General features: G+C 40.4%; 1 protein-coding gene across 1 annotated transcript; it reads left to right on the forward strand.

The window, feature by feature from the left end:
• On the forward strand, positions 1–25,216 carry ADGRG4 (adhesion G protein-coupled receptor G4). Its single transcript, XM_026039012.1, has 22 exons — positions 1–91; positions 1,801–2,418; positions 7,571–7,654; positions 8,071–8,165; positions 8,488–8,540; positions 9,460–9,499; positions 10,860–10,885; positions 11,795–11,943; positions 12,876–13,008; positions 13,343–13,461; positions 14,486–14,699; positions 16,710–16,875; positions 16,984–17,133; positions 17,966–18,088; positions 18,707–18,752; positions 19,330–19,433; positions 20,160–20,281; positions 20,652–20,920; positions 21,539–21,632; positions 23,335–23,436; positions 24,012–24,173; positions 24,835–25,216. Exons 1-20 carry the CDS (start codon positions 1–3, stop codon positions 23,426–23,428), a joined length of 2,790 nt encoding a protein of 929 aa, XP_025894797.1. The 3' UTR covers positions 23,429–23,436; positions 24,012–24,173; positions 24,835–25,216.
• The last annotated feature ends 2,245 nt before the right edge of the window (positions 25,217–27,461 follow it).

Below are 27,461 nucleotides of genomic sequence, written 5' to 3' on the forward strand. Positions count from 1 at the left end.
ATGAAGAGGTCCATGTGGGGCCCACAGCAGTCCTCTTTTGACAAGGTTCTTTGCATCCTGATGGTTGCTGCTGGCTTTTTCCTCCTTGCAGGTACAGTAATTCCCCTCAGGAATAACTCCAGGGATGGTTCTGTCGGGTGTCCCTGGCTGCTAATGGACTCTGGGCAATAGAAATATTCTCTTGGTATTCTGTTTATGCTGTGAGAGCAGGAAGTTGCACTAGGACAGCTATATATTGCTTCTAAAGACCTCCAGAGAGTTGAACTCTGTAGATGGATTGTTTCCTGCTTGCTGCTGATTTGAAGTATATGAAGCAGAAGAGAAACATGTCTGATAGTTCTGCAATCCATGACATGCATAACCTTTATCAGAAGTGTAAATAGTCACTGGAGATATATAGGTCAGGTTAGATTTGAGGGTTTTATAATATCTGAATTATGTGGCCAGCAATCAGGTTGGAATAACTTCATTTGAGGAAAATGCTGTAAAAACACCCCCAAGATACACTTATAACAGTGCTCAACATAATGGCAGTTCTTATCTAGAAGAAATACACTCTGAATTAGAGAAGCACATGCAGACATGTGATCTGAATGGGAAGTCTAAAAATGCAAATCTCCTGTGCAAGAGCAGCCTGAGACTAAGAATCCCCATCCTGATGGGGAATGTGCAGCCACCCGCCCCAGAGAGAAACATTTTGCKGGGGTCAGACGGAGCGAGCAGCAAACTTGGCTCCTGTCTTTTCCTGGGAGAGACAAAAGACAGAAAACAGCAGTTGTGCTGCTGCCAGGACGCGTTGCCCATGGATGGTTTCCTTGTGTGGCTTTGGGCAGATCCACGGAGATCTGTGCCTGGTGAAAGGACGTGGTTGTGGCTGCTGGGGAAGGTAGAGGGGCTCTCTGGGAATGTCACCAAGGTGAATTCAGAGGCCAGAGGGAGATGTGTGCCTGTGCTGTATGTACAGCAGTGGATGGTTAATGTGGARTGTCTAACCCAGAGGATCAGAAGGAGTCGAGAGCCCAGGTGCCCCGGCCAGCCTGCTCTGGGCACTGGGGCTCGTTGCTCCATAGCTGCTGCTCTGCTCCTCTGCAGTCAGGCTTGCACGGCTACCGCTGCCACAYGTGGGCACGTTGCTGCCTGTGGGTTTGTCAGTGAGGGTCTGGCCCCTGCCAGAAAAACCTGTGTGAGGAAAAACACGGGGAGATAGTTAAAAAATGAAGGGGGGTGGCGGGAACTCTTAAACAGCTCTCTAGAGCACTGAGGACAGTCCTTGTGATACCTTCAGCATATATATGTCAAGGTTTTGCTGATTTAAAAAGGGCAGGGTGATATGTCACTTGGGACCAAGCCTGCCAACAGCTCCCTTGCTCGGAGTGGGCTGAACCAAGAGCTTGCAGCGATCACCCAGCGCAGTGCTGAGCCACGCAGACTCCAGGCCTGCATTCTGTGGGTTTCCCATTTGGCAGTGTTCAGGCCTTCAAGTTTTCCTTTGCACAAAGAAACTTATCTGGCCCTTAAGGGGAGTGTAGGAGGCCTCTGTGCTAAAAATGCCAAAGGCAGCAGAAGACAGAAATAGAAGTGTGTATGTGTGTATATAATATATATATATTTAAATCATCTTGTGATATTATTGAAAAGAATGATCTGAAAAATAAGCTGTTCTCTCATGATAGCTATAGCTTAGTTATTCAAAGCAAATGTCACAATAGAAAAGTATCTGAAACAGGTCACATGGCAGCTTTCTCTGAAAAATCACACTTTATTTCCTTTCCTCACCCTTTTCTGTTTTTTCCCTTGCAGAAACACATAATCTGCAGGGAGAAAAACTGGATTTACTGGGAAGGAATGATAAGTATGTGTCTCTAGTGAACCACAGCATCCCTCAGCTGTGTCAGTTCACCGTGTGCATTGATCTAAACCGAACCGCCAACATAAGTTCATGGGCAGCCTTTTCCTACGACACGAACACCTCTTCCACTGATATAAATGATATAGAGCTTGGACTCTCTGGTGAAAATAAGCAGCTCAGACTGTACCTTTTTGGGACCAAGAGAGACATTGAGCTCGATCTAGCTGTTTTTGTCTGGTACAGCGTGTGCTGCCTGTGGGACGTCAGGACGCAACTGCTGCAGGTCTACTGTGATGGTAACCTGCTGCATAACGAAACCCTCAAGCACACTGAGTGCCTGAAACCCAGCGGGAGCCTCGTGCTGGGCCATCTGCACAAAAACCAGGATGGCCTTATAGTGCGGGTAAGCAACAGCTTCATCGGYAGCCTGTACTATTTCCAAATGTGGGACCGCACCTTGCCGCAGGAGGAGCTCCTGGCGTGCACCTCGGGCACTGCTGTCAGCTGGGAGGACAAGTACTGGGACTTCAGCAGCATATTTCCAGTGGCTGACCGGCACCTGCGCTGTGGTGAGTCTTGGCAATGTTTTTTTTCCCCTCGTGGTTTCTGTATTTCTGGAAAGCGCGTGTTTGGAAGTGAAGGATGCTCTGCTGCTCMAGCAGGAGCTGTTGGATAGCCCTGGAGTCTCAGGGCTGTCGCCACACGTTGGGTTTGCTGCTTTTTGCTGTATTTGGCTCTGTTGGGCTCTTCTCRAGGCAGGGGTAGAGGCTGTGGATGGGGAAGGCTGGCAGAGCCAGGCTCCAGCAGTCCCTATAGCCACCAAAATCCCTGGAGACTGCTGCCCTCCTGGGATAAGCCTTCCCTAGGGCATGTGGATAAGCCTGTGTRGGGTGTTAACCCCCTGCGCAGGTGGCCTGGCACTGAGGGAGCTCAAGCTCCTTTTCCAATGTGTGGAACAGCATTTAACTGCTGCCATTAGCTAAATGAGAGTAATCAGTGGCTGGGCTGGGCCTGGATGGATGAGGCTGGTGAGGCCCAGTGCTGCCTCCTCATTTACACTCGGCCTATGCATGCTGCACAGCACTCAAACCCTGCTCCGGGCACCAACACTGTAAGGTACCTAATGTTAATGACACATTGTGGTATTTAGGGGCTTCCTAAGGATAGGGAATGAGCCTTTACCTTTCCTCCATAGGCTGGTGGTGTGCTGCCTCCCTGCCCTCGGGACAGTTGACAYAGTGGGGAAGGTGTGTGCTGGGTCTGGCAAGGAGAAGCTGGGTTGTGTTCACTGACAGGAACTTCCAGATGAGCACCTAAAGTCAAAACTTTCATGCAGAGTTCTTGAACTATAAGACAAATCAAATMATTGACTCTAAGGTATCTCTTCAGAAGTGCACAAAAGCCAGATCTGTTTTAATAATAATAAAGGACATTAAAGAGGCTTTTGATGTGTACAGAGCTTTCTTTTCCCCTCTGGAAAGATCCTCAGAAGAGGTGACTTGCTCTAGTTAGCAATTCTCCAATACAGCCCAAATTGGACACTCATTCCGGAAAATGTTGGCCCAAATATTCAAGATTATCATCAAGGGGAGGGAGCAGATAATCCCGTCAGAAGTGACGGGCGGCATCCACGCACGATGCCAGGTCATGTCCCTGGTGCTGGAAACTCCGGATGGGCTGTTCCACACTGGGGCGAGRGTTGTGGACTCCGACTTGCCCAAGGATTGTGAGCAGGGTGAGGGCTGCAAAGTCCTAGTTATAGGCATGCTCATAAAATTTAATCATGTGTGAGAACCTGTTATGTGTTGTATCTTGGCAAGATCTTTCCTTCAATAATAAATCTCCTGCCTACTTTAATTAAATGACATTTACGAGCTGGATATTGCACGCAGAGATAGAGACCAGGAACTAAATGCAGATAGGAGCGAGTGGCACAAATCTGAGTGGTGTTAGCCCTATTGCTCAGATAAGGGAAGCTGTACAGACATGCATTTACATGCATTGTACACGTGCACTTATAGACACTCCATGAAAATGTTTCATGCACACATGGAAAATAACTGTGCAGAAGCGTTGCTACATAAAGAAATGTCATGTTGCAGTGCTATTTTAATGCTAATGATGCATCTGAAATTGTCACTTATGCCCTAGGTCAATTACTGCCTTCAAGTTGTGGGGGCTTTTTTCCACTTCATGTATATGTTGTTTGTGTGGGCACTGCTTCAGTTTGAAGTGCTGCTTTCACCCCAGCAGTAGAGAGTTCAAGGCACTGTGCAGGGACGCTGTGCAGTGTTGTGTATTTTGGCAGTTGCATGCTAATTTAGAAAAGCCAGTGCTCCCTTATGTATCATGAGGGAGACTTTCTATATGAATATAGCAGGAAGCAGCTTTAAAAAGGTGTTGACTTTTCATGAGTCATTATGATAGCAATTGTACTTGACTGTGCTTGATAGGACATGTAAWGTTACTGTTTTGCTTTTTCCTTAGCGTTTTTGAAGGTAATCTCTTACTTTTCCAGTTTAACTGGGCTTTTGCTAAAAGTGCAGAAGTGTTTGTTCTTATCCTCTCAGTGAGTCACAGTTTCATCTCCTCCTCCTCTCATCTTGCCCACACACTGATTTCTGATTTTCTTCTTAGTTTAAACTGTATGGGAGAGGAAATGTAAAATATCTGGAGATGACTATTAAAGACATAAAGTATATCTATGACAATTTCACTATTAGTTGGTCTAATTTCTCCTGTTCTTCTGTTGGAATCGTGCATACTTACAGAATGCCAAATAAACCATGTATTAAATTATCGTATCAAACCCCATGATCGGGCCATTTAGAATGTCAGTAGCTTCAGATTTCATCTGTCATCACTCTTTAGCCCACATTTTTTGAATGGAAATACGTGCATGTTAATTAAAGCAAATGAAGTTACTGGATGCAGGTGGCTAGTCCCACACCTGCTTGCTGGTAATGATCCTTGATGTGTAAGAATAAACAGACTTTTTTTTTCCTTAAGGTGATAAGGAGAGAGAGAGAGAGAAAGCAAGAGATTAGAATCTGTGAAGCTGTAATTATGTTTGTTTTGTCAGGAGATAAAAACAGCATTGTTAGTTACATTCCTAATTAGAATAGGGTTAGGTTTTGTTGTCCATTTCTGTAATTGTTTTTTCTAGTAGAAATTTTAGTAGATTTTTCTGATTCACACTGCGTGATATCATACATCACCCCAAGGTAATACTTTTTTGAAGTATTACACTGTTAATAACAAGCACAGGACAGAGCCCATAATCACCAGTGCTCTGTAGACTCCTATTGGGAGAAAATCTGCAGCACTGACAATGAAGATAGCAAGTGAAACYCTTGATTCACAAATGGTTTGGCTTATGACTTAAGATCTTAGCCTGGAATCCTGTCTATATTTCTAGAAGCCATAGTTGGAGACAGCTTAAGGTAAATGGAGACTGGGTTCGTGTTCCCTGATTTCTCTTGGATGTGCCTTCTAAAGGGATTTGTCCTTTCTCCTTCAACACTATCTGCGGTTACCCATCTCCTGTTTGACCCTGCATCCCTACAGGGGTGTAGGAGACTTGTATGGATGTAGGGAGACTGCAGGAAACAGTGGAGGCTTGTGATGAAGTGCTAGGCTCTTGGATCAACCCATTGCTGTTGAGAAGAGTTTTACAGTGAAAAATCACTACTGAACTTTAAAAATATTGGATATTTTGAAGACTGTGAAAGGCTTAGTTACTACTCTCTGTGGTCACTAATACAGACACAAGGTAAAATTCCACATAAAGGGAGTACTTATTTGTACTATGAGCTGGTGGTAATGCTGAAAAACATATGGGCCCCCCAAGGAGGTTAGGCTGCAGAAATGTCATGTTTTCCTGGGTGCTGAGGGAGAGATGTGTGTATTGTGAGGAAGCAGAGGGCTTGGCTTTAGTGGGTGCTGGAGGAAAAAGCACAGCCCAATAGTTTCATCTATTTGTGGTGTTCGGTGGGACTGTTTTCCCCTATCTCTAAGGTTTTGTTTTTAATTTAGTGGGCATTTCTGGCTTCTGCATATTTTATCTGTGTGTGTCAAATAGTGTTAGTGGCTATCAGGGGGAGGCTTGTATACCAAGTGTCTGGGTCTGTCTTGCAACTAGATGATTCAAGCCTGCAGCTCATTTCCAAACACAGAATCAGCAAATAACCGTTATGTCAGGTTGGGTTTCTGACCTATTGCAAGCAACTGATTGGAAATGGCAGTGTGACAGCTTGCTCCTGGAGCTGCTCCATTTTAGTGGAAAAGTGAGGCACAGTGAATTAGTCCTCTTACTTTGACAGTTCAGTGCTACCTCAGAAGCAAGAGGCCCGAGTAAAGAGAGGAGCATGAGGAGGTTTACGAAGCAGACTGAAAGGCCTGAGCTTGGTCTACAACAGCAACCTTGGAGACCCAGCTTGGGAACAGAGTTTGAGAGCTTTCTTTTTCACTTGTTCCCAAAGTAAGAACTTGGAAATTGCTCCAGTTCAGTGTTATGTTGAGTGCACGGCCTGTGACTTAATGTGGTTGCTAAAATTGCCCGTTCATCCGGGAAGCAGGAAGATTGTGTATCATAATGTGCCTGTTCAGAAGGGTCTTTTGACTTCAGGTGTCCTTTCTGCTTCACAAAGTACTTTGAAGCTATTTAGGATAAAAATAGGAGACTATTGCTTCAAATTGTTAACAGATTCTGTTTCTGTCCTTGTCTATACATGTGCTGCCATTGATTTGAATGGGTCAGAGATGGGCCACTATTTTCAGCATAGGTGATTCCCCTTACCTTGAACTATAGTAAACCACGTTTTACGAAGTATGGCAATACCCTATATATTTCTGACCACAGACTCGTTATTCACTGCCTTTGTATGTGGAAAATACGTTTTTCACATACATTTTCTACGTTAAATTTATTTCTCTTAGGCAGAGCTAGATTGCCAAGTCTCTGCCTTTCATGCAAATGAAGAGAAACACAAATTACCAGCATGATAAAGGAAACTGCACCTCAAGAGCAAAATGTTGTGATTGTGCTCTTCTTTCATCGCTGAGGCCTGTAATGTCATACAGTGATTCGGTTCATTGCAATTTTCTGTAGTACTTGGGAACAAGCATCACCCATTTTGTCCCCGGCTGCCTGATGATGTGGCAGATTGCATATGAAATGCAAAAATCATATCTGGCTTGACAAGGTGATTCATTTCAAGGAAAACTAGCTAAGAACTAATTCTTGGAATTCTTTCCTTGGAAAATGACAAGAAGGATGGCTGGGCCTTTATAATAGTCCTTATGTGAGGTTATCATTAAACCAAAGACCGTGAACATCAGTGTGCATTTTACTGTCATTACTGCCTGTTAGCATTATGTGTCTGACAAGTGCCTTTTCTGCAAAACTGGCACAGATTGGACAAGCAAGAAGCGGTCAGGCAGATAACAGCTCTGTACCATAAGCAATATGAAAAGACAATGTGGTCTAAACTCTGCAAATCCCATTTCTCCCTTGCTAGGTGCTAGTTACCTCTGGAGAAATCCATAAACCCCATGCCCAGATCTGTTCCCCAGCTCTGCCCTCACTCTGCAGCACTCCTCGGAACGAGCTGTTCTTCATCACAGTGACCTTTGCTGAAGGGCCTTCTCCTTCACGTGAGCTACACCTTGTTCACATACTTTGCCCCTGCTGATTTTCTGTCCTTTTAATATTCTTTGCAGCAGGTTCAAGTGGAGGCTCATCAACGGCGACTCCAACGCTGCCGTCGTTGTCTCCAACAAGCGATGCCAATGCTACCATTCAATGTAAGTGCCTTTCTGCGGGAGACTGCTTTAAGTACTGAYGTGATCATCACTGACACTGACTGATGCCATACCCAGGCAAGTTTTAAGGGTCGGCTCCATACTTAAGCTATCGCTGCCCAGCAAGCTCTTGTGTGCCAGTAGTCCTCCCTATGCATTCCTAGCACACAGGAAAAGCCAAGTCAATGTACCCACAAGTATTAACCAAGTTCAGCTGACAGACGTTGGCTTGTTAAGTTATGATGACTTGACCATGTTCTTGGGCCCCTGGAAGTGTTGGGTTGCCCAAAGAGCCCCGGTGACTATGGGAATGGAAAACACAACTGTGGCCAACCTGAGGGGTGATAAGATGGGAAGGGGTACAAATAATCTCCTGTGCAAGGTACAGGATGCATCTCCTGTATGTTCTCTTACTACAGTTAGCTTCTATAATGTGGACATGAACTTTTCTCTCTTCTACGGAACCGACAGAACTGCAGATTACTATGATGCAAGGAGGCTTGTTAAAAGCTGGGTGAGTTTCTTTTCTCATCTGTATTTATTTCTGAAAAGTATCAGATGATGAGGACAGCTGGTATAAAATGCAGGCTTACAGGACAACACAGAAATAGGGGATCAGGTAATAATACCATGGTATTTCATAGTTATGCTATCCAGCACATTTTTACCAAGATGATATTAAGTTTATAAGGAAGGAGAAAGTGTAGACTTCTACAAATATTTCTAGCCTTTTTCATTGGGATTTAGAATTTTGGTGAGAATTTCAGATTTACAAGCAGCTTTTGTTAACATTTTTACTGACTTGGTGTGTTAATATGTTACTGTTTTCTTTCCAGTTTACCATCATATTTTCAGGAGATGAATTTGTTGTGACAGACTTTAAAGTCAGGTAAACCTCTGGCTGTATTATGCTATTACCTGAACACAAAAATTGCAGTCAGGTTCCGTACCCTCATTTTGCAAATGATCAGTCCAGTGGCTATAGTGCAAGCCAAACCCCCAGGTCTATACAAATGTGATAATCTGGAGCATCTCTTGAGTTCATTTCGCTTGAAAATCTGTAACCAGGCTAATAAAAGGCAAATACCTGCTGCCAAACTGTGAGCTCATCTCTGCTCCTAGAATTTAGTTTATGCAGAAAAGTTCAGGTTGATGAAGATAACCTTTTATCTTTTTCTTTTTTTTTACTATTTACTAGATATTTTTACTTCCTACTCTCTTCTCTGACTTCCCTAGTAACTGCTTGCTTTACCAATGACAACAGTGCCATAAAATATTGTGCTATTTACCAGAAGTGAATCAGATTTTGAAAACTTAGAGGAGGACTAGAGTGGGGAATAAAAATCAGCTAAAAATGGATTTGCTCCCGCATCTTCAGCTGCTATATAGAAATTGTAATGATTAAACATATCCAAAAAGTTAACAGATGAAACATTTTGGTTTAAAGTGTGAGGAAGTGTAGCTCACCTGAAGAAAGGAAGCATCATGTAGACAATTCATACACTCATGCAGTCTTTAATTTGGAATGATTAGTCTCTTAATCTAAGCTGTTGTATGGAGATGGAGTGTGCTTAGAATATGCTTTCAAAGCTACTTGGCATCCATCCTGACTGCTGGACTTTGCCAGAGATACCGTGGTCCCGTAGCAAGGGGAGGGAGATGGGGGTTGTAACCCCACTGTCACGGATCCACAAATCTGTTACAGCAGATGTTCTTGGAGATTTATGTAAATATTTACATGCTGAATTCAAGACGACATTTCTGTTGCAAGGTCTGCCCTCTTATGGTCTATTCTGTTTTTCTTGCAGGGGTAAYTCTCCGCCAAGGACTAGCCGTAAGAGGGCTCGTGTATGTAATTTATTATTTTCTGATTTTAAAACATACCTTTTTTTCATATCTTTGTGTAGAGGGTGTAGTAGCTGCATGCTGCAAGGATAGGAACTCTGAGATGGTGCAGTTTTGAGTCATTTTATGATCAAGGAATGAAACAAAGTTTGTGTATAGCCAAAGGGACTGGCTGGGCTGGTAGTTTGTAGAGAAAGGCTTGTCCTCATACTTTGGATCCATTTATAAGTTAATTTGGTGTCTGGAGAGAGCCCTTTGGATATCCTGCACCTGGCTTGTGTTTTTCATTTGAAAGCAAGGGCTCTGTGGCTCTGGGTCCCTACAGAGGAGTTGTTGGGGAAGAGCTGGAAAAAAACAGGTCTGTAATCATGTTCTGCAGATCCATTGCTTGGAGGCACAGGCAGAAGACCAGAGAATGGAGCAGCTCAGCTGCTCTGTGCCAAAGACCAGGGCTGGCAGAGGCCCCTCAGCTCCAAGTGCTTCACAAAGCTTTGCAAGCTACTGTTTTTTTTCAATTTGGCACCTAAATTGGAAAGTCCATACCCACACAAGGAAAGATGTCCCTCCACGCAACAGTCCCTTGGTTGACCTTTGATCTCTGTCAGATTGAACAATGATATTCTAAGGTAGTGGTGGGAGGGTTTCTCCTTAAAATAGAAAAACAAAATCCCTTTTTCATTAGATGTGCCATATTCTACCTGACTGAAAAGTGATTATTTGTAAGACACTTAAGTAAAGAAAACAAGAGCAAAGAGATCTGCAAAACTGCTGCAGCAAAATACTGCTTGTACTTGGTATTTTTTGGTTAGAGCATTCAGGTATGTGGGAGATTGGAGTTTAGTTCTTCTCTCCACCTAGATGTACTTCCATCCCTTGACTTGCTCCATGCCATGAYGTGGGCTAAATGCTGATGTTGATTTGCTCTGTAGAAGTTACTAAATATTGATTTTTCAGTCTAGCCTCATGCAAGTAACTGGGCTGGGGAGTCACTGTGGCTCAAAAGATACTGAAATGATCCATGTAGGATGGAGCAATGTCGCATGTGCCAGGCATGATTCCCAAGAAGTCCATTTGGGAAGAGCATGTTGGTGAACATGCTCACTGAGCAATGTTAGCTCTATTCTGCTCTCTATGTGACTCAGCATCAATATACTGTTTTATCATGCCTTAATTTACCTCTGGAAGTATCATAAAACAGGTTACTCTAGGTAGTCAAGTCCTAATACCATTTAAAGCAATAAGCTGTATTTTGCTCAATAGCATATTGAGCTTCAATTGTTGCTTTCCTTAAAAGCCAGTTACCTTTGAGACATTTGATTCTAACCAGCTTCTAACTTTTTGTGTCCTGTTATGTGAACTGAAGATGAAGGAAAAGCTGCATTCACAAAGGTAGGAGCCACGGTCATGAACTGTTTTTTCTTGTGGTTCATACTGAATTCAGCAGAAAATCCCACTCCCTGCTAGCAGCCTTCTCRTAAAGCAGCTGAATAGGGATTATAGACATCCTTGATTGTTTCTGTTTTGGGGTAATTTGGGGGCCTTTAGCTGTTTAAAATAGAAAAGCATGTGTGGAGTCTGACTCGCAGAAATGCCTCACTTGACAAAACTTATTCGAATATTTGAGGTTTCCCATCTTTTGGGACCCRCAAAGTGCTTCCATGACCAGCCGTGAGGCTTTGTGCTGCGCTATAAGAGCTGGCTCTGAGGAATGCCCTTCACTGGGGCCAGAAGAGGAGACTGTGCTGCTGCTGGGCAGTGACCAAGAAGTCCATTAAGGACTTAAGAAGCCACTCAGAGATGCAGCCTTTCCAAACCTTCTTAAATCAAATATATCTGTCCAGGAGATTAGCTCTTTTGAGGAGAAAAAATCAGGAAGCCAGTGGAGACACTGAATGGCAGTTAGTTAAATGTCTGTTTTCGAGAGAGCCTGGAGCCTGTCACCTCTCTGAGGTACTCCAAGTACCTCCTCATTTTATGAATAGCTCACTCCAAAATTCAAAATACGGTTGAAAAAAAGGCTTGCTTGGGATAAAGGTATTCTTCTGCCAAGACTACATGATGAGGAAACCTTTTGAAGCATTTACCATGAAACTGCAAAGAGATTCTTGTACCTGTATACCCAGAAAATTGTACTTCATTAAGCATTTCCAGTAGTAAGGTGTTAGTGCATGTAAAAAGCAACATTTGCCATGGGATCATGCTTATGGTGAAAAAATACATACTTAAATTATGCCTTAATTCTGTAGTCATTCAAAGTATTACTTATACTGTGACTTTGTGTGTGTATTATACYTGTAGCTATGCCTGTAAGGCCATTCTGAAGGCCACATCACTTGAAACACAAGAACAGCAGAGTCTGAAGATAAAACAGCTGCTGAATGGCACTTATGAAGAAGGACTGTTATCATTACATGTGAAATCTGAAAATGTGGCTGTCAAGCCAATAGGTAATACTTGCTTAAAATATCATTGGAAATTAAATGCTTTGTGACTCTGGCTGCTATTATTTTATCAAATTTAAACTGTGGAGAGATAAGGACTTGAAAACATCCCTAGGTCTAGACTGATCTTAGCTGGTGTACAAGCTATGAAATGTCATGCAAGGTGTCCAGAACTTGAGTTCTAGGCAAAGGGCAGTGGCTTAAATTTGAATCTAGTACGGAGACAGGTCTGAGCATGTTTGCAATGCTTGGAGGTCAGGCTGATGCAGCTGCAAGTCCATGAGCCCACTATCCCAGATCGTGGTTTTTGAGAGAGCCCTTAGTCACCAAACACTCCTGCCAAAACCATGGCAGGTAGTTTTTTTTTTTTTTTTTAACTGAATCAAGCCTCAGATTGCAAATGATTTCCTCGTTGGTTTGGATACCATCCTTATCCCTCCTTAAAATACAARTGTAAAGCTAGAGATAAGAGAAGACAGACCTGAAATTCAAAAGCACTCCTCATGCCATAGACTTGGAGAAGATCAGCTCCAGAGAACAAACTTCCAAGCCTGGGGGAAAAGACACTGGCTGGATAATGAAGGGCAGTCTGAGAGGATGTTCAGATAGATTAGAGAAGCTAACCAGATCTGCAGTCATTAAGCATAGTTTGTGTTGCTGCAAAAACAGCATTCTTCCTGAAAGCTGGCCTCATGAAACAAATGGTAAACAGGTCTTAGAATAGCAGGCAAAGTAGTTAGGCAAAATATTTTCTTCCAGACAGTAAATTTTTGAGATAGGAGTATCTAGCCTGCAAAAGAGGTACAGATTACAGCTCAGACTCAGCTGGAAGAGATATTCAGAACATAGCCAGCTCCCTGATTTCAGCAAAGTCTCCATTCTGCCTATTAAATCTTTTAAAACTTTTATGTTTTATGTGTTGTGTATCTTGTCCTCAGCTCTGACAGACTGCCCAGAAAGCTTCTCACAAACGGTATACAAGGGGAATTATTCCTGGCCACTGACAAATCCAGCTTCCAAAGCTGAGGTCAGCTGCAGCAAAAACCCTCTGCAATCTGCTATAAGGAGCTGGTGAGTTAAGAGATCGTCTCCTTTTGGTCTCCACATGGACTGCAGCAAAAGCAAAAATTGCATCATTTCCATCACCTGCAACAGTGCAAGACAAGTTGTTTAGGAAACTGGTTTCCTGCTCAGGAAGAGAGGGGAAGCAAATACACTGTAGTATCTGCTATGTCAGATCTGACTTGAAAATCAATTTTCAAAATTGGGCTAATTGATTTTTTTTTTTTTACCTATTTACATAGGAAATACAGGGAACGAAAACTATAGGGTTTTTTTTAACACAGGTATTCTAGGTATTTAGATATTTTAATGTAAAAAAGTACCTATGTTTTTACTTTTTCAGTGCAATTGATATAGAGCTTGAACAAGCTTTTTGGAAAAAGCCAAACCTGACTGAATGTAAATTACTGGAAGAACTTCCAAATAATATTTTAGATCTTCAGGATGTCATCATAACAGATGGTAAGGTACCAGAGACTTCAGTAATACAGTGAATGCGAATCAAATAAAAAATAGTTATGCTCAGATAATGTGCATGTGCATCCTACTCACTTGGTCATCTGAAATGTTTTCAATAGAAGTGAATTTTACAATTCGGAATTCTCTAACATTTTGAAAAGTTAGTATTTTAAATCCTACACTCAGATTTAAAACTAAATGAATAACTGATGAATAATGTGACATTTTTTTTGCCTGTGGTTTCTGTTACCAAATCAAATAATTCTTGGTCTGTAGATCTTGTACAAAGAAGCATAAATTAGWGTATGTAATTTAAAAGTTCATGCTGTGATTCATGCAACTACTAAGCTGTCAATTATTACCTGACTATATCTTTTTTAAACTATGCTAGTTGCTTGAATGGTAAATAAAATCCATATCGCTCTTGATCTACCTGCTCAGCAATGGCATTAGTATTATATATGATTAAATGCTATCTGCATTCACATATAGTTTCTTTGACTCTCAATGTGTAAAACTGGTTGTATGAAAAATTTATAGAAGGATCTTGAGATGATGAATGSAAAATACCAAATTTTCAAAATATGAGTATTTGTAAGTTGCTCTTGCTGACATACCATTTAAATGGCATTTGGGAGGGAGTAAAAAGGACTTGTGTAATTTTGAACACTGAAATATTCATACACTGAAAATGCCTCTGAAAATGATCAAAGCTGAAACTGCATAAGGATTCACAATCTTTATTAGGCAGATGTTAAGTCTTATAGAAGCTATATCATTTTCTTCCTCTAAAATACAAAGATATCAATTTTGTTTTGAGCTTTTTCAGTTTTCATTGACTTATTGAGGGCTTGCTTACTGATTTCCACCACCACCCCCCCAAGTAATTTTGTAATAGATAAATAGCATTACAACCTCRTGGAAAGAGAAGCAAACTCCAACTCACTACTCTAACAGAGAACTGTAGCTGTATAGCTAGACATGTAGCTATGTCATATAAGTCATGKTTTTTTTGTGTGTTTTTCAGAGAATGCAGAAGATGTTGTACAGCATATTTTATATCTTTTGCCAACTGCAAAACTGGATGTGGAAGAAATAGAAATCATTGAGAATAAAATTTCTGATATAGCAAGTATCGCAGATATAAGTGTGACACTAGCAGAGTCTATGCTGAGCGTATTCAACTATATTTTGCTGCAAGAAATAGATGATAATCAGAGCTTTAGAAAAATGACTAATAGGTAAGTGCAGAAGTGGCTTCCTCACCTAAAATGGAGTAATTAATGCCTTGTGGCTGTTAACACAGGGATTGGAAAAAATAGTGATTTCCCTACTTGTGTATTGAATTTTTATGTTCTTAGGGATAGAAATTGGTTACTGTGTTGTCAAAAGTGTGTTCTAGGCACATATACACCTGTTTCGGATGCTATACCTGTGCTAATAATGTTTTTTCAAAAATAGATCATCTCCAACATTACCTTCCAAAGTCCAACACTAGACTTCATCGTCTGCATTTAGGATACTACGGTCATTATGTATTTCTCATACTTACTAAAATCAAGGTTGCTGGGTACCTTTTTAAAAAAAAAAAAAAAAAAAAAAAAAAAAAAACTTTCTCATCTGAGACCTTGAAGGTTCAGCTACCTGCTTTTGAGAAGTCTGGCTTCTGTCTGAAAGGAGAGCAGTGCTCAGAACTAGCATCAACCTTTACATGTACATGGAGTTCACCCATTTCTAATTTGGGCAAGGCAGCTTACCCACTTCTCGCTGCACAGCTTTAAACTCCAAATAGAGGAGATTACCCTCCTTTGCACTGACCAACTCAAMACTTTCCCAGGATTAGAGATGCTGTGTTAATCATTCAAATTTTTTAGCATCTGCTCTAATTTTAACAAGTGCTTATGTGCAGTTTGCTCAGTTTTAGTTAACATAGAAGAATATTTTAATAAAAACATTAAAAGAAAAAAAAAAAGAAGTTTCCCCTCAGATGTATGATTGAATATGCACCATCCAGCTATTTSCACTGGGCAAGTTTTGCATGAGGTTTTCAAAACCTGGGGGCCTGCAAGGAAGAGAAGTCAAAAATAGCTAATAAAATCTGCTTGAGAAAAAGCACTGAGTAGGATCTTGCTCCTTTGGGCTATATTTTCTCTCTTCAAAGTCTACCGCATTGCAGTTTGTGGAGTGGGGGCTGTGAAGGCTGCCAGCACCAAACACCTCTGCCTTCCTAAATAGACAAGGGCTGTCTTTTATTTTCTTTAAGTGAAATACCGATTTGGGATGAGGCTGATGCTCCAGGRCAAATACAGGCTTTGGATTCCTGATTCTTAATGGAGATGCAGTTGCTACCTACAAATTGTAATAAAGTGACTTCAAAAATGTTCTCAACAGGAGAATGAATCATGAGCATTTAAATTTTTTTCACAAACCAGATTTCATTTAAAAAAAAAAAAGCAAGAGCATGAGCAAGTACCACGATGGTGCCTAACACATTAGCATCACATTAGCATGAGAATGCCTAAGAGTATCTGTAATCCCTCTTCTCTCAGGCCTCAGTAGAAATTTTAGCTTTTCCAATGATTTGGGAAAGTTGAACATGAAATTTTGTGGCTTTGGGGCAAGCGTGGCTGATAGGAGCCTGAGGGCATCCCTGACCATCTGGGTCTGGCAACACGRGAAGCTGCCACCACCATGAGTTAAGATGAGACCAAAGAAGAGCATGAAGGATTTCCTTTAGGCTTGTCAGGACCAGCTGTCTAGTACACATTTTCTTTCCACACGGTATTTTCCCTTCTTGCATAGCACTGAATAGACTTGAGGGCTGCCAAACAAGACGCAAATCTGACTCTTAATACCCATGAGGATTAAACCGCCCTAACTTGGTGGATTCTGCCTCTACTCATCGAAAGAAAAAAAATACTGAGAAGTGTCCAGAAAGGCTGTAGAATCTCTGTCCTTGGAAATTTTCAGAAATTGATGGGACAGAGACCTAAGCGAACTTTAAAGAGTGCCCCCTGGATCAGATGTTTCCGAATAATCAAATTAGTATAGCAAGTTGCTTCCTTTCAGAAGGAAGCTGGTGTTTATATGTGAATATTAACTCAAATGATCCTGTATTAGGCCAGAAAATTTTAGTTGCTTATCTACTGATTGTACGTTATGAAGCTAGGAGAATATTTCAAGAGACTTATCTTTTTTTTTTTTTTTTTTCCCCTTTATTTTTTTCTCTCTTGCTCTTACTCTTGGTAAAGTATCCTAAAGACAACTGAAGAGATTGGCTATAAGGTGACTTACACAGAAAGAAATGCGTCGGTCGTAACCAGTTCCCTGGCTTTGGTGGTGATGCGTCCAGATCCCAGCGTGTTTGAAGGACTGGCCTTTGGGGTCACCTTATATGAGAGGGGCCTGAATCTCAAGGTGAGAGCAAATGTGGTACCTTGGCTATCACTAAGACAGCGAGTGTCTGCTGCAGCTGTGTATTTAATCTGAGAAATACTTAACCTGAGCTTGTGATCTTTCCTACAGGTCAATATTCAAGAAAGTCCTTTCACAACAGCCTTGGCCTCTGTGTTTTTGCCAAAATCACTGAAAAAATACTTAGGGATGGAGAACTCTGACCCAGAAAGGCATTCAAAGATCCAGTTYAATTTTTTTGGCACTACTTCACTGTTTGTGGTAACTATGATTCTTATCAAATACTAGGATAATAGCGATTGGGTCAGTTGTTCTTAGTGTGTACAGAAGAAAGATCTCAATAGCATCATCTATTCTGGACGCATTTAATATCAGAATGATGGAGCACGAAGAAGACTGTGGGGAAACTACTCAAGCAGCAAAACCTTCTCTGTAGTAGTGATAATTTGAGAGGTGTCTGTAGATCTATGACCTGTTTTCCTTTTCTGTAGTTGATGGTATTTCACTACTTCTCTAGGAAAAGAGCACACTCTAATCTTCCCCTGTTACATGTTTCTGAAGCAGGAGCTTATTTTACATGTTAAGTATCAGGAAACAAATTGCAAGACCAATGCATTAAAATGATAGTAACACTGATAAAAGGCATTTAGGTCTATTCTAGGATTTGCTAGGGCCTCTTATTCTTGTGTGGATTAACATAATTTAAAAAGGGAGACATTTCTTCTTTATGGTAGGGGGAACATATAGTATGTTGAGCAATGTTTTTTCACACAATTCTTGATTGCATCTCCTGTCCTGTGAGCTGAATGATATACAGCTGCATGTCTGATGTATTGGAATGGTTCTACAGATTCCACTAGCTGAGACACCTGTGAGTTCTGCTTTAGCTAATATGAAGACTCTCCCTGAATTTACTGTTAACTAGACTTTCTTATGAAGTAGTAAATAGCTGAATAACATAAGACATCCCATGRTATTTAGCTGATTGCCATTTCTGAGAAATACAATTTCAGAAATGAAACAACAAAGGGCTCAATTACCAGTAACTTAAATGTCTTGGAATCTCTTGTATGTGTGTATTTTTCTATTACAGGATGATAGTTTAAAGACTAAGAAGTTGAACACTTACGTTGTGAGTGCCAGTATTGAAAATGCATCCATTGAGAACCTCAATGAGCCTGTCAATATTATTCTTCATCACATAGACCAAAATACGGTAGGATATATTAATTTAATCATGGACTTTTTGAAATRTAAGTTATTTCACTTATCTGTCCCGTTGCCAGTTTATTTTAAGGCTAAGTTTAAGACATCTTGCTGACTGACCTCTCCAACATATAGCAACCAAAAGATTGACAGGCTGCACAGATCTCTGCAGTATGTTTAATTCCTGCAAGTTAGTAAAGTTTGTGTCCCCACTCTGAAGCCATGCTTAGTAGCAATAAACATCTTAACTGTTTCCTTGTTTGATCTGGGTAGTTTTTTCTAGGGATAGAAAAATAAAGATACAGGAATACAGTTCCTCAAATGCAGGAATCAATCAAAGTTAAAACTGTCAGGTTTTCTGCATTAACAGGTAATAAATGAATTACAGAAATACTGGTAAAAACAGAAAAATCACTAGCCCTCAGGATATCTCTTAGGAAAGCRAAAATTGGGACCCTCTGCAACTGGTGCAGAGGCCAGACTCCCCTCGCTCCTCAGTGGGCTTTTCTCAAGCAATGCAGAAGAAGTCAAATCAACGGCCTTAGTTACAGATCGCAGTTAGATTTGAGGTGCAGATAGTGTAGAGCTATGCTGAATAAATGTTGTCTCCTTTTTCCTCTGCTTTCAGAATAACAGAACAGTGCACTGTGTCTTTTGGGACTTTCTGAAGAACGGTAAGTGTTATTTACTTGCTCTGTCCTCAGCTTCGCAGAGGCTTTGGCTCCTCAACATACAGTTTTAAACTTTGACTCTCTCATACTTAGACCATGCTGTTCTGCCTTGCTTATTTTGGTTGATATCCATACTCAGCAATCAGTATTTTTACTAGGAGGTGCTTGTCTGGCTTTATGTATGATGGTGCATCAACATGGATGTGGAAGAGTCATTTTCCAAGACAAAAAGTAGAAATGCTTGTCCTATGCCCTGTGAACATTTCTTGTCCTCTGTGCTGTCACATCCTGACAGTAACCCAGTCAAGCATGCATCTGCTCACCCTCTTGTCTTCTGTGTGCAGGCATGTAAACTACTTTAAATATTTCTTTATTCCCCCAAGTGTTTTATCCAAGTTTTGAGGTTCTCAGGCAACCAAGAAAGATGTGCTCCTATGTGAAATCTCACTTGTCTGCTGCTAAATGACCCTGCAATCTGTACTAACTTGAGCTCGTATTCACACTTTCTGCATGCTGCAGAACTATAAATGACTGAGCATGACTAACTCTGCTTAAAAATCCCTTTTTCTGTATTATACAGATGGACTGGGTGGTTGGAATACATCAGGGTGTGAAATGGAATATACAGATATGAATTACACAATCTGTTTTTGTAACCATCTTACCCATTTTGGAGTCTTACTGGTAAGTACTCCATGAATCATCTCCAAAAAAGTCCCTTGGCACTAGACAAAATCATCACTAGTTTTGGGGAGAGATGGGAGATTCATATCTATGCTGTTAGATATCCATGATTTTGTTAAAAACAGTAACAACAAACAAAGCAGTTATGATAATTTTAAAAGTATAAAGTCCTCTAAATGTCACTGACTTTAATGCAAATCTATTTTGCAGATAAAGTTTGTACCTCTTTGCAGTACAGCCTAATCAACACTAATGTGTTCTTTGCTCTAGTGGAAATACTGGGATATATTTAATTACCTGCCAATAACAAGTACTGCTATTACACCTCGCTGAAACATTCCACTCCATCATTCCAGCATCCAACATTCTGTTCCAACATTCCATCAGGAGTTTATATTAAGATGTTTATGTTCTACATCCATGGAGGATTGAAAGAAAAACAGCAACTCTTTTAATACACTGAAATCTGACTCTAAAACTTTAGGTCAAAAAAAAGAGAGCGCAGAAGCAACTGCTTGGGAATGGGTTGCAACAAAAGCAAGGAGATGGGTAATTGCAAAGTAAACTGAGGAGCAGATAACTGAAAATCCCACAGTGAATTTGGGGGATAAGGCAGTCCCTTTGCCCAGCTTCCCCTAGAGGTCAGCATTACTCTGCTCGAAGTGAGGTGGAATTTTCTTTGTCTSTTATGGCTGAAATTGGGATTTTGTTTGTTTTGTAACCTAGGACTTGTCCCGGACAGAGATAGATACCACGAATGATTATATATTGACTCTGATAAGCTATGCAGGATGTGGTGTTTCTTCCCTTTTTTTGGGTATCACACTGGTGATCTATCTAGTCCTCGAGTAAGTCTTCCTTGTGTTGTTTTTAATGCTTTAGTGGAAAGGAATTTGCATTACCTAGCAGAATGTTCAGTAATGCTTGATGCTGTGATGCATAAGAAGCAGTAGTGAGATGTGAAAATAAAAATGTTTTATTTTTACCTATGACTACAGTGAAAGTTCAGATCCTCACGCTTTAAGACATGTACAGGTCAGAAGACTTTGGCAATTTCTTTGTTCCTAAATTGCTGGCATTTCATTAACTTGCATGTGGATGAGGGTAAGATATCATGCCAGGAGTCTGCAATATGCCCTGTATATAGATTGTAGGTAGGATGATATTTCTTGGGTTAGAGAATGTACCCATTATAACTGTTGCTTTATTTATTTTTAGAAAGCTGCGGAGAGACAACCCTTCCAAGATTCTGCTAAATCTTTGTGCCGCGTTGCTGATGGTGAACTTGGTCTTCCTGGTCAACTCGTGGCTGTCTTCCTTCAACCAGCCCGGTCTCTGCATCGCGGTGGCCGTGCTCCTGCACTACTTCCTCCTGGCAGCCTTCACATGGATGTGCCTGGAGTCTGTCCACATGTACTTGGCTCTTGTGAAAGTTTTCAATGTCTACATCCCGAAGTATATTCTGAAATTCTGCATTGCTGGATGGGGTAAGGAAGCAAGTTTTCTTCTTTACTTCCATGCTCATCATCATCTCTAAAAGTGGGTTTAAGGCAGTTTTCCCTATCTGTCCTGTGCTTCACTTTATGGTTGCACATAACTTTTCAGGTGCAGCCACCTGCAATGGCACTGTTGGTGACGGTCATTTTAAGCAGGAAAGCCAGAACTTAAAGATATATGGCAAACAGGCAGTGAGTGGAAGGGAGACAAATCAAACACTGGCTGGAAAATGTCTGTCTCTATCAGATCTTAATAGAAAAAGCTGCAATCTGCTTTTTCTGCAAATCTTTTGCTACCCTGCTTTTCCTAAAAAATCAGTTGGGTTTATTTTACCAGATTGGAGCCCTTCTGGAGATGTTTGAATACTAAGAGACATTTTGCAAACACAGATATTTTCATGCCTACTCATCTGTAATTTACATAAATAAGGAAATTAATCCTGCTATGCCACACATTTAATTACGCTCATTTCAGAAGAAGCTTTAAGGGCAGAGTTTGATCTCCAGATGTATATGACTACTGTAATTATTTATCTGACATTTGACAGCATTTCATATTCTCATTTTATCTTTTTAATCTAAATCTCTCTCTCCCCCTTTATGTGTTAGGAATACCAGCTATTGTAATTACTGTTGTACTCATTATAAATAAAGACTTCTATGGCAATGGATCACTTTCTAAGAACAAACCATTCAGCTCTTTGTAAGTATAATATTTTAAGATGGTCAGCATAGTGTCTTAAAGATGGAAAAAAATAACTAGAATTAATAACTTCTATCTTGCTTTTCTCTTTTTTTTYCCCTCTATATTAACCCTCTACTTTCAGTGCTTCCATTTTCCTTTCTGGAAAATGAATCTTGCTTTACATGACGTTAACTCAATGCAATACAACATTTGTAAATACACCTGCATGTTCTAAATTTCCAGTAGAATATGAAGGCAGAATAATTTTTCTAGTATTTTGCACACTTTCACTTGTTTTTAACCTCAATTCATACCACTGTGTCTCTTTAATCATTTAGAAGCTTCGCATCATCTTAAATTCTTCATTTTAATCATCTCAACCTTCTCTCTTTTCCAGTGGGAAAACACTGAGTTCTTTCGTTCTTTCCTTAAAGCACTTCATTTCTTAGAATGTTTCCATTTACTTTTTTTCCTCCTGCTCTTTAGCACAATATTTGCATTCTATATTTTGTCCATCAGATGGGCAAAACACATAGTCATGGCACCCCAGAGGGAAAATAGTTATTCCTCTCTAGCAAAAAGGCAGCAAACCTCGCTAATTACTGTCTGAGTAAAAAATTAACCAGTGCCTGTGTTTGTGCTCTATTATTAGTTAGGCTCTTAATTAGGTCATATTTAACTTGGTTTTCCTAAGGCAGTGTGTCTTTGTGTGCATGTGTATATTATTAATTTGGGAAACAATGACCGTTTTCATCTGAATTCAGCAGAAACATTTAAATCTTGAGATATTACATTTCTATAACATATATGAAAAGGCAGCCAAGTGAAGAGATTCTGAATGTCCTAACCAGGGGGAAGTAAAGGGCCTAAAGGAACTGGCCCTTATTAGGTATCCCTGGACCATATACAAGAGTTATTTTGGCAATTAGGCTTCACTGGTTTTGATGCTCACAGAGTCACTTATTAAATGTGAACTTCCCTTTCTTGCAGTTGTTGGATTCAAGAGAATATAGTGTTTTACATCTCCGTTGTGGCCTACTTCCTCTTAATGTTTTTGACGAATACAGTCATGTTCATCACTGTTCTTCGCCAAATCAACTCCATGAAATCTAAAGCACAAAACAGATCCAGATTCGGGAAACGGGCTTTTCTTCATGACCTCAAAAGTGCTTTCAGCTTGATGTTCCTTCTGGGATTAACTTGGGGCTTTGTGTTTTTTGCCTGGGGAGCAGTGAGGATATTTTTCTTGTACCTCTTCAGTATTTTCAATACCTTGCAAGGTAATTTCTAGATGGAATACTGCTATAAATGCAAGTCTAGGACTGTGGACCAGAAATATATTTGTAATGCCATGTAATTAAGGACTGGGGAAAAGAAGAGCTCATATATATGCTTTTGCATTTGCATACGCCTTTGAAACATGGGATAATCCTTTTCATTTGAGCATAAAAATGCTTGTTGAGAATCTGCAGTTACTTGCAGATTATTCTTAAACAAAACCTGGGAGTTAAAAAAAAAAAAAAAAAAGCTTTTTTCATTACCTTTTCATATGCACAAAAGACCCTCAGTGCAATTCTGGGCTAACATGATACTGGCTAAGGAGCACCTCTGTGCCCCTATATAACATATGGATGACTGAGCGGCCTACAAGGAGCTGAGAAAAGGGGCAACAGTTTGGAGCATCAATCTCAGAACGTTTAAATTTCTCTTATTTCTTTAGGGTTCTTTGTCTTTGTGTTTCACTGTCTAATGAAGGAAGATGTAGTGAAGCAGTGCCGATTACACTTCTGCTRCGGGAGATTTCGTCTGAATAATTATTCTGGTAAGCATGGCATGTTCAGCTTTACTCACATGTACTTCTCATAGCAATCCTCTTTCCATCAGTCCTCTGTGCACTGCTGAGAAATACAGTTTTCCATTTGTACTGGGAGAATTCAGCAAGGGTGCTCCAAGGTTTATTCTTCCTTGAGCATCTGCTGGATCTATGCCATATGATGCAAAAAGGGAATGCCATGGATTTCTCTTCCTTTTGTGCCTCCTGTCTTAGTGTGGTATTGCAGAAAGCAATATTGCTGGACTAGGTCCCAAAGGAGAAAGGGAGCACTGAACTGCTGGTAATTCTGTCCACCAATGCAAGTGTTATGGAGTTAGTGTGAAAATGAGGAGCAGAAATTGTGCACAACATACATGYGGAGTGGGTGATACGTTGTACACAGCCCCACTGCTTCAGGGCAGCTGCAATGATGGTACAAGAAGCAAACACAAAACTTTTTCCTCCATGGTCTTTACTAGTTGGGGATGTGATTCTTTTCTTTTTCTTTTCTTTTTTTCCTGACACACCAGGAAGAATTTCCTGTGCACAGCGCTGCTTCTAACCCTCCCGTTCTCTGATTTCAGACTGCAGTGCATCAGGTACAACAGTTAGGTCGACACCAAGGCATTTACATGACAGGTCACCATCCCAGCCTTTGAAGTATCTAAATTCTAATGGAACAAGTTCAACGTCCAGTGGTTCCGATTTCCTCCCTGGGACTTCTCTGGATACGAATTTTAGAATTGGTAAGAAAACCAGTATGGACTGGATTGAGTAAAATGCAATAGGTTCCATATGGTGGCTGTCAAATTCCAAACAGCAGAAAGAAGTAAGAAACTTTTCACTGCTTTTTCCATGCCAGGCTTCAGCTGGAGCCTAATGTCCATGTTACAGCTTTTGCTGAAGAAAAAACCTCCTTATGATACTAGTATGGCCTTTTCCAAAAGGAAGGGAAATCTCTGCTTAACTTTCATATTAGGCATCTGAGAGCTACTCCAGGATGCATCAGCTGCTGTCACTCTCACTGCACTGACTTCTAGCTGGGGAGCACTACGGTGCATCCTCTTTCCTGTGCTGCTGAAAGGGTAAAGATTTGGGGGAGYTACAGAAAATTGAATGGCACCAGCTATAAGCATATTTATTCCCAAATAATTCTAGTAGGAAATCTTGCTTGCCAAGATGGCAAAACTGTTGCAAACCCATAATCTGAATATGGATGTCTTTGTGGGAATTCCCAAAACATCCAACGTTACTAGCTGTTTTAAGAAACATTTTTGTTGGTTTTCCAAGGAAGTTAAAGCATAGCTGTATTCACTGAGATGGTCTGAGATGTGCATAAACAGGTTTCTGTCCAAATAAGTACAACAATTATAGTCACTGAAAACTTTCCCTAATTGTTTTCCTTAGCCCGTGTTCATTACAATCCGAATCCTGTAACTTCAGCAGATGATGAGGCCAAACACCCTCGTTCACGAAGAATATTACCCATGGATACAGAGCTGCACTATCCACAGAAAGCAAGTTTTTTCCATTGATATCAAATTTGTTTTCTTCTGAATATCTAAGGGTGGTTCTCTTTTGTAGCACATAGAAACAAACATTCATCTAAATTACTTTTAATGTACAATTATCACTCTGCAGAGAATTTTGGCCCCTCAGCAGTACTTTGCTGTGAATACAGCACTAGGTAAACTCCATTTCATAAGCTCACAAATCTGCAGCACTATGGGATGGAACAGGACTGCTTGGCATGTACTGGCTGATGTCTTCAACCCCTTCTTCATTTTGCTGTGATCTGATCACAGCTCCCAGGCAATATCAGCAGGAGTCTTTTGATTAACAAGAGTGCAAGTTGGTAAGTTCTGTAGTTCTGAAGGATGGATTTTGATCCCAGTCAAAAGAAATGCACCTCCTGAGGAACGGGAGACCTAACTTTTCCCTGTTACTGAGGAGAGGCTTATTTTTTTTCTTTCTTTTTTTCCCCAAAATGTGTTTAAATCAGTACCTTTTCTACTCAACAAATCTTAATTTCAGTTTTGAATGCATTCCTTTGTATCTTTAAGTAAAGATATTTCATGATTGCTAATATAATAAAATACTAACTTGTACCAATGTCAGAGAAGTTAAAGATATATATATATATATATATATATAATGGAACATTGTTTTAGGGCTGGCTTGTGCAATAAAAGGTGCTCTCATTCTGTGAATGACTCCCACACAATAATTACTAGAAGGATGAACATTTCAATGTACTGTAGCTACAGCCAGCCTACTTGAAATTAAACAGATAGCCTTGAGGTCCTTGGTTTTATGGGAGAAATATCATAAAAATAGGTAAATGAGTTTCACCTAGTATGCACTGGTTTGTAAGTTGAAATTGCTTTTAATAAAGAAAAATTTTAGTACATAATATAGTTTGACATGTCAGATTCTTGACCCGTTGTCTTGTGCCCGTGCATATTTTCTGTCTCTGATTTGATGTCAATAAGTCTCTGTGGACTGACAGTCTCACCCAGCTTCTCTATGTGCTACTCTGGTTTGATCCTTGCTGCTCTCCTCTGTGCACCTGAGCCACAGGTATTACTGCAAAACTGTGCAAATGAGATTTGCATCAGACATTAGACAAGAATTTCTTTCTTAAGGTCAAATAATACTGGAATAAGTGGTCCAGGGAGCATATGAAAATGCCATCAAGGATGGTCTTGCCAGAAGTGATTTAGGTAGACTGGGTTTGAATTTTGCCTTTGGGCAACGGATGGACTGGAAGGCTCATTGAAGGTCCTTCCAATTTATTTTCTGAGACTTAAATTTAAAAGAAAATAACAGCCAAGTAGAATCAATTTGAGAGCAACACAAGACTGACCTAGTCCTCTGCATATTGTAACTGCTTCATTTTACTCCTGATAAAAGGTAAAATATACTTTGGTTTTCTAAAGTTGCTAAAAACCCTCATAACATGTTTAAATGATTAGGAAGAAAAAAGRTATGGAAAAAAGCTGGACAAGCACAAAGAAAGGTGCTGGAATATTTACAACTTGTCAGGCTGCTGAGAAATGATTGGAGATGCTGAAAGATCAGTCACTCTGTTTCCGCTCTTGGAGGTGTGACAGTGGGAAGAAGAGCAAGCTGTGTGGCATGTGGATATGTCAGTTCTCAATTTTTGCTATTGATTTTTTTTGTTTCCATTTCAAAAGCAGAATCTGGAAGTAAATTTTTAAAAAACCTGTCAAGTTGCTTATGCAAAATGCAAAGCCCTGTTTGTTCCAGGAAGGCCGTTAGCTCACTTCCACTGTCCATCATATGTCTAATGGCTTTTCCAGCTAAGCAGTGTATCATTTATTTTTCAACCATGGCATTGTTTAGGTTGTCAGCTGGAATGAAGATGTGTAATTTTCTTTGGGCTGAAATAATATCTCCTGTGCTGGCACCAGTACATTTGCTCTTCTCCAACAGATCTAGGCTGACATTCTGTCACAGAATTGTGTATTGATGTTTTTCACAGGCTGAGGACATTCACAAAGACAAATCTAATAAAAAATGGCTCTGCACTTGTGATTCACATCCCAACAATTTTAAGTGACAGGAATAGTTTCACTGTTCTGCTTTGAAACGACCTCAAGGCTTGCGGTGTTTTACCCCAATACAGTCAAATTCTCTTTACTGTGTATTTGGTTGAATCAGTTGACTTTTGTTTGCTCTCTGAGAAACAGCAGTCCAAAAGCTCCTGTTATTTCTAGGTCATTCACACTTATTTATTCCTTATTTATAGGAATACATATACCAGAAAACACTTGTTCTATTTTGAACAGGTGAAAGCAGAATTTCTGAAAGTGTGTGTGTGTATATATTTTATATATATAGATATAAAGACAACTACTTGATGTCAAATCTTGGTGGGCTGTTAACAACAGCTTAGACAATGCTTTTGGGCAAAGGAAGTAAAAGATAATAGTAAAATTGAATCGTTGCAGCAGCTGCTGTGAAGCAGAAAGACCCACCCATCCCCACTCCTGTCTTGTTGTTCAGACCAG

This window comes from Nothoprocta perdicaria, unplaced genomic scaffold (genome assembly GCF_003342845.1).
Source record: "Nothoprocta perdicaria isolate Ctin4 unplaced genomic scaffold, notPer1 scaffold_22, whole genome shotgun sequence".
In the NCBI taxonomy this organism is placed as follows: Eukaryota; Metazoa; Chordata; class Aves; order Tinamiformes; family Tinamidae; genus Nothoprocta; species Nothoprocta perdicaria.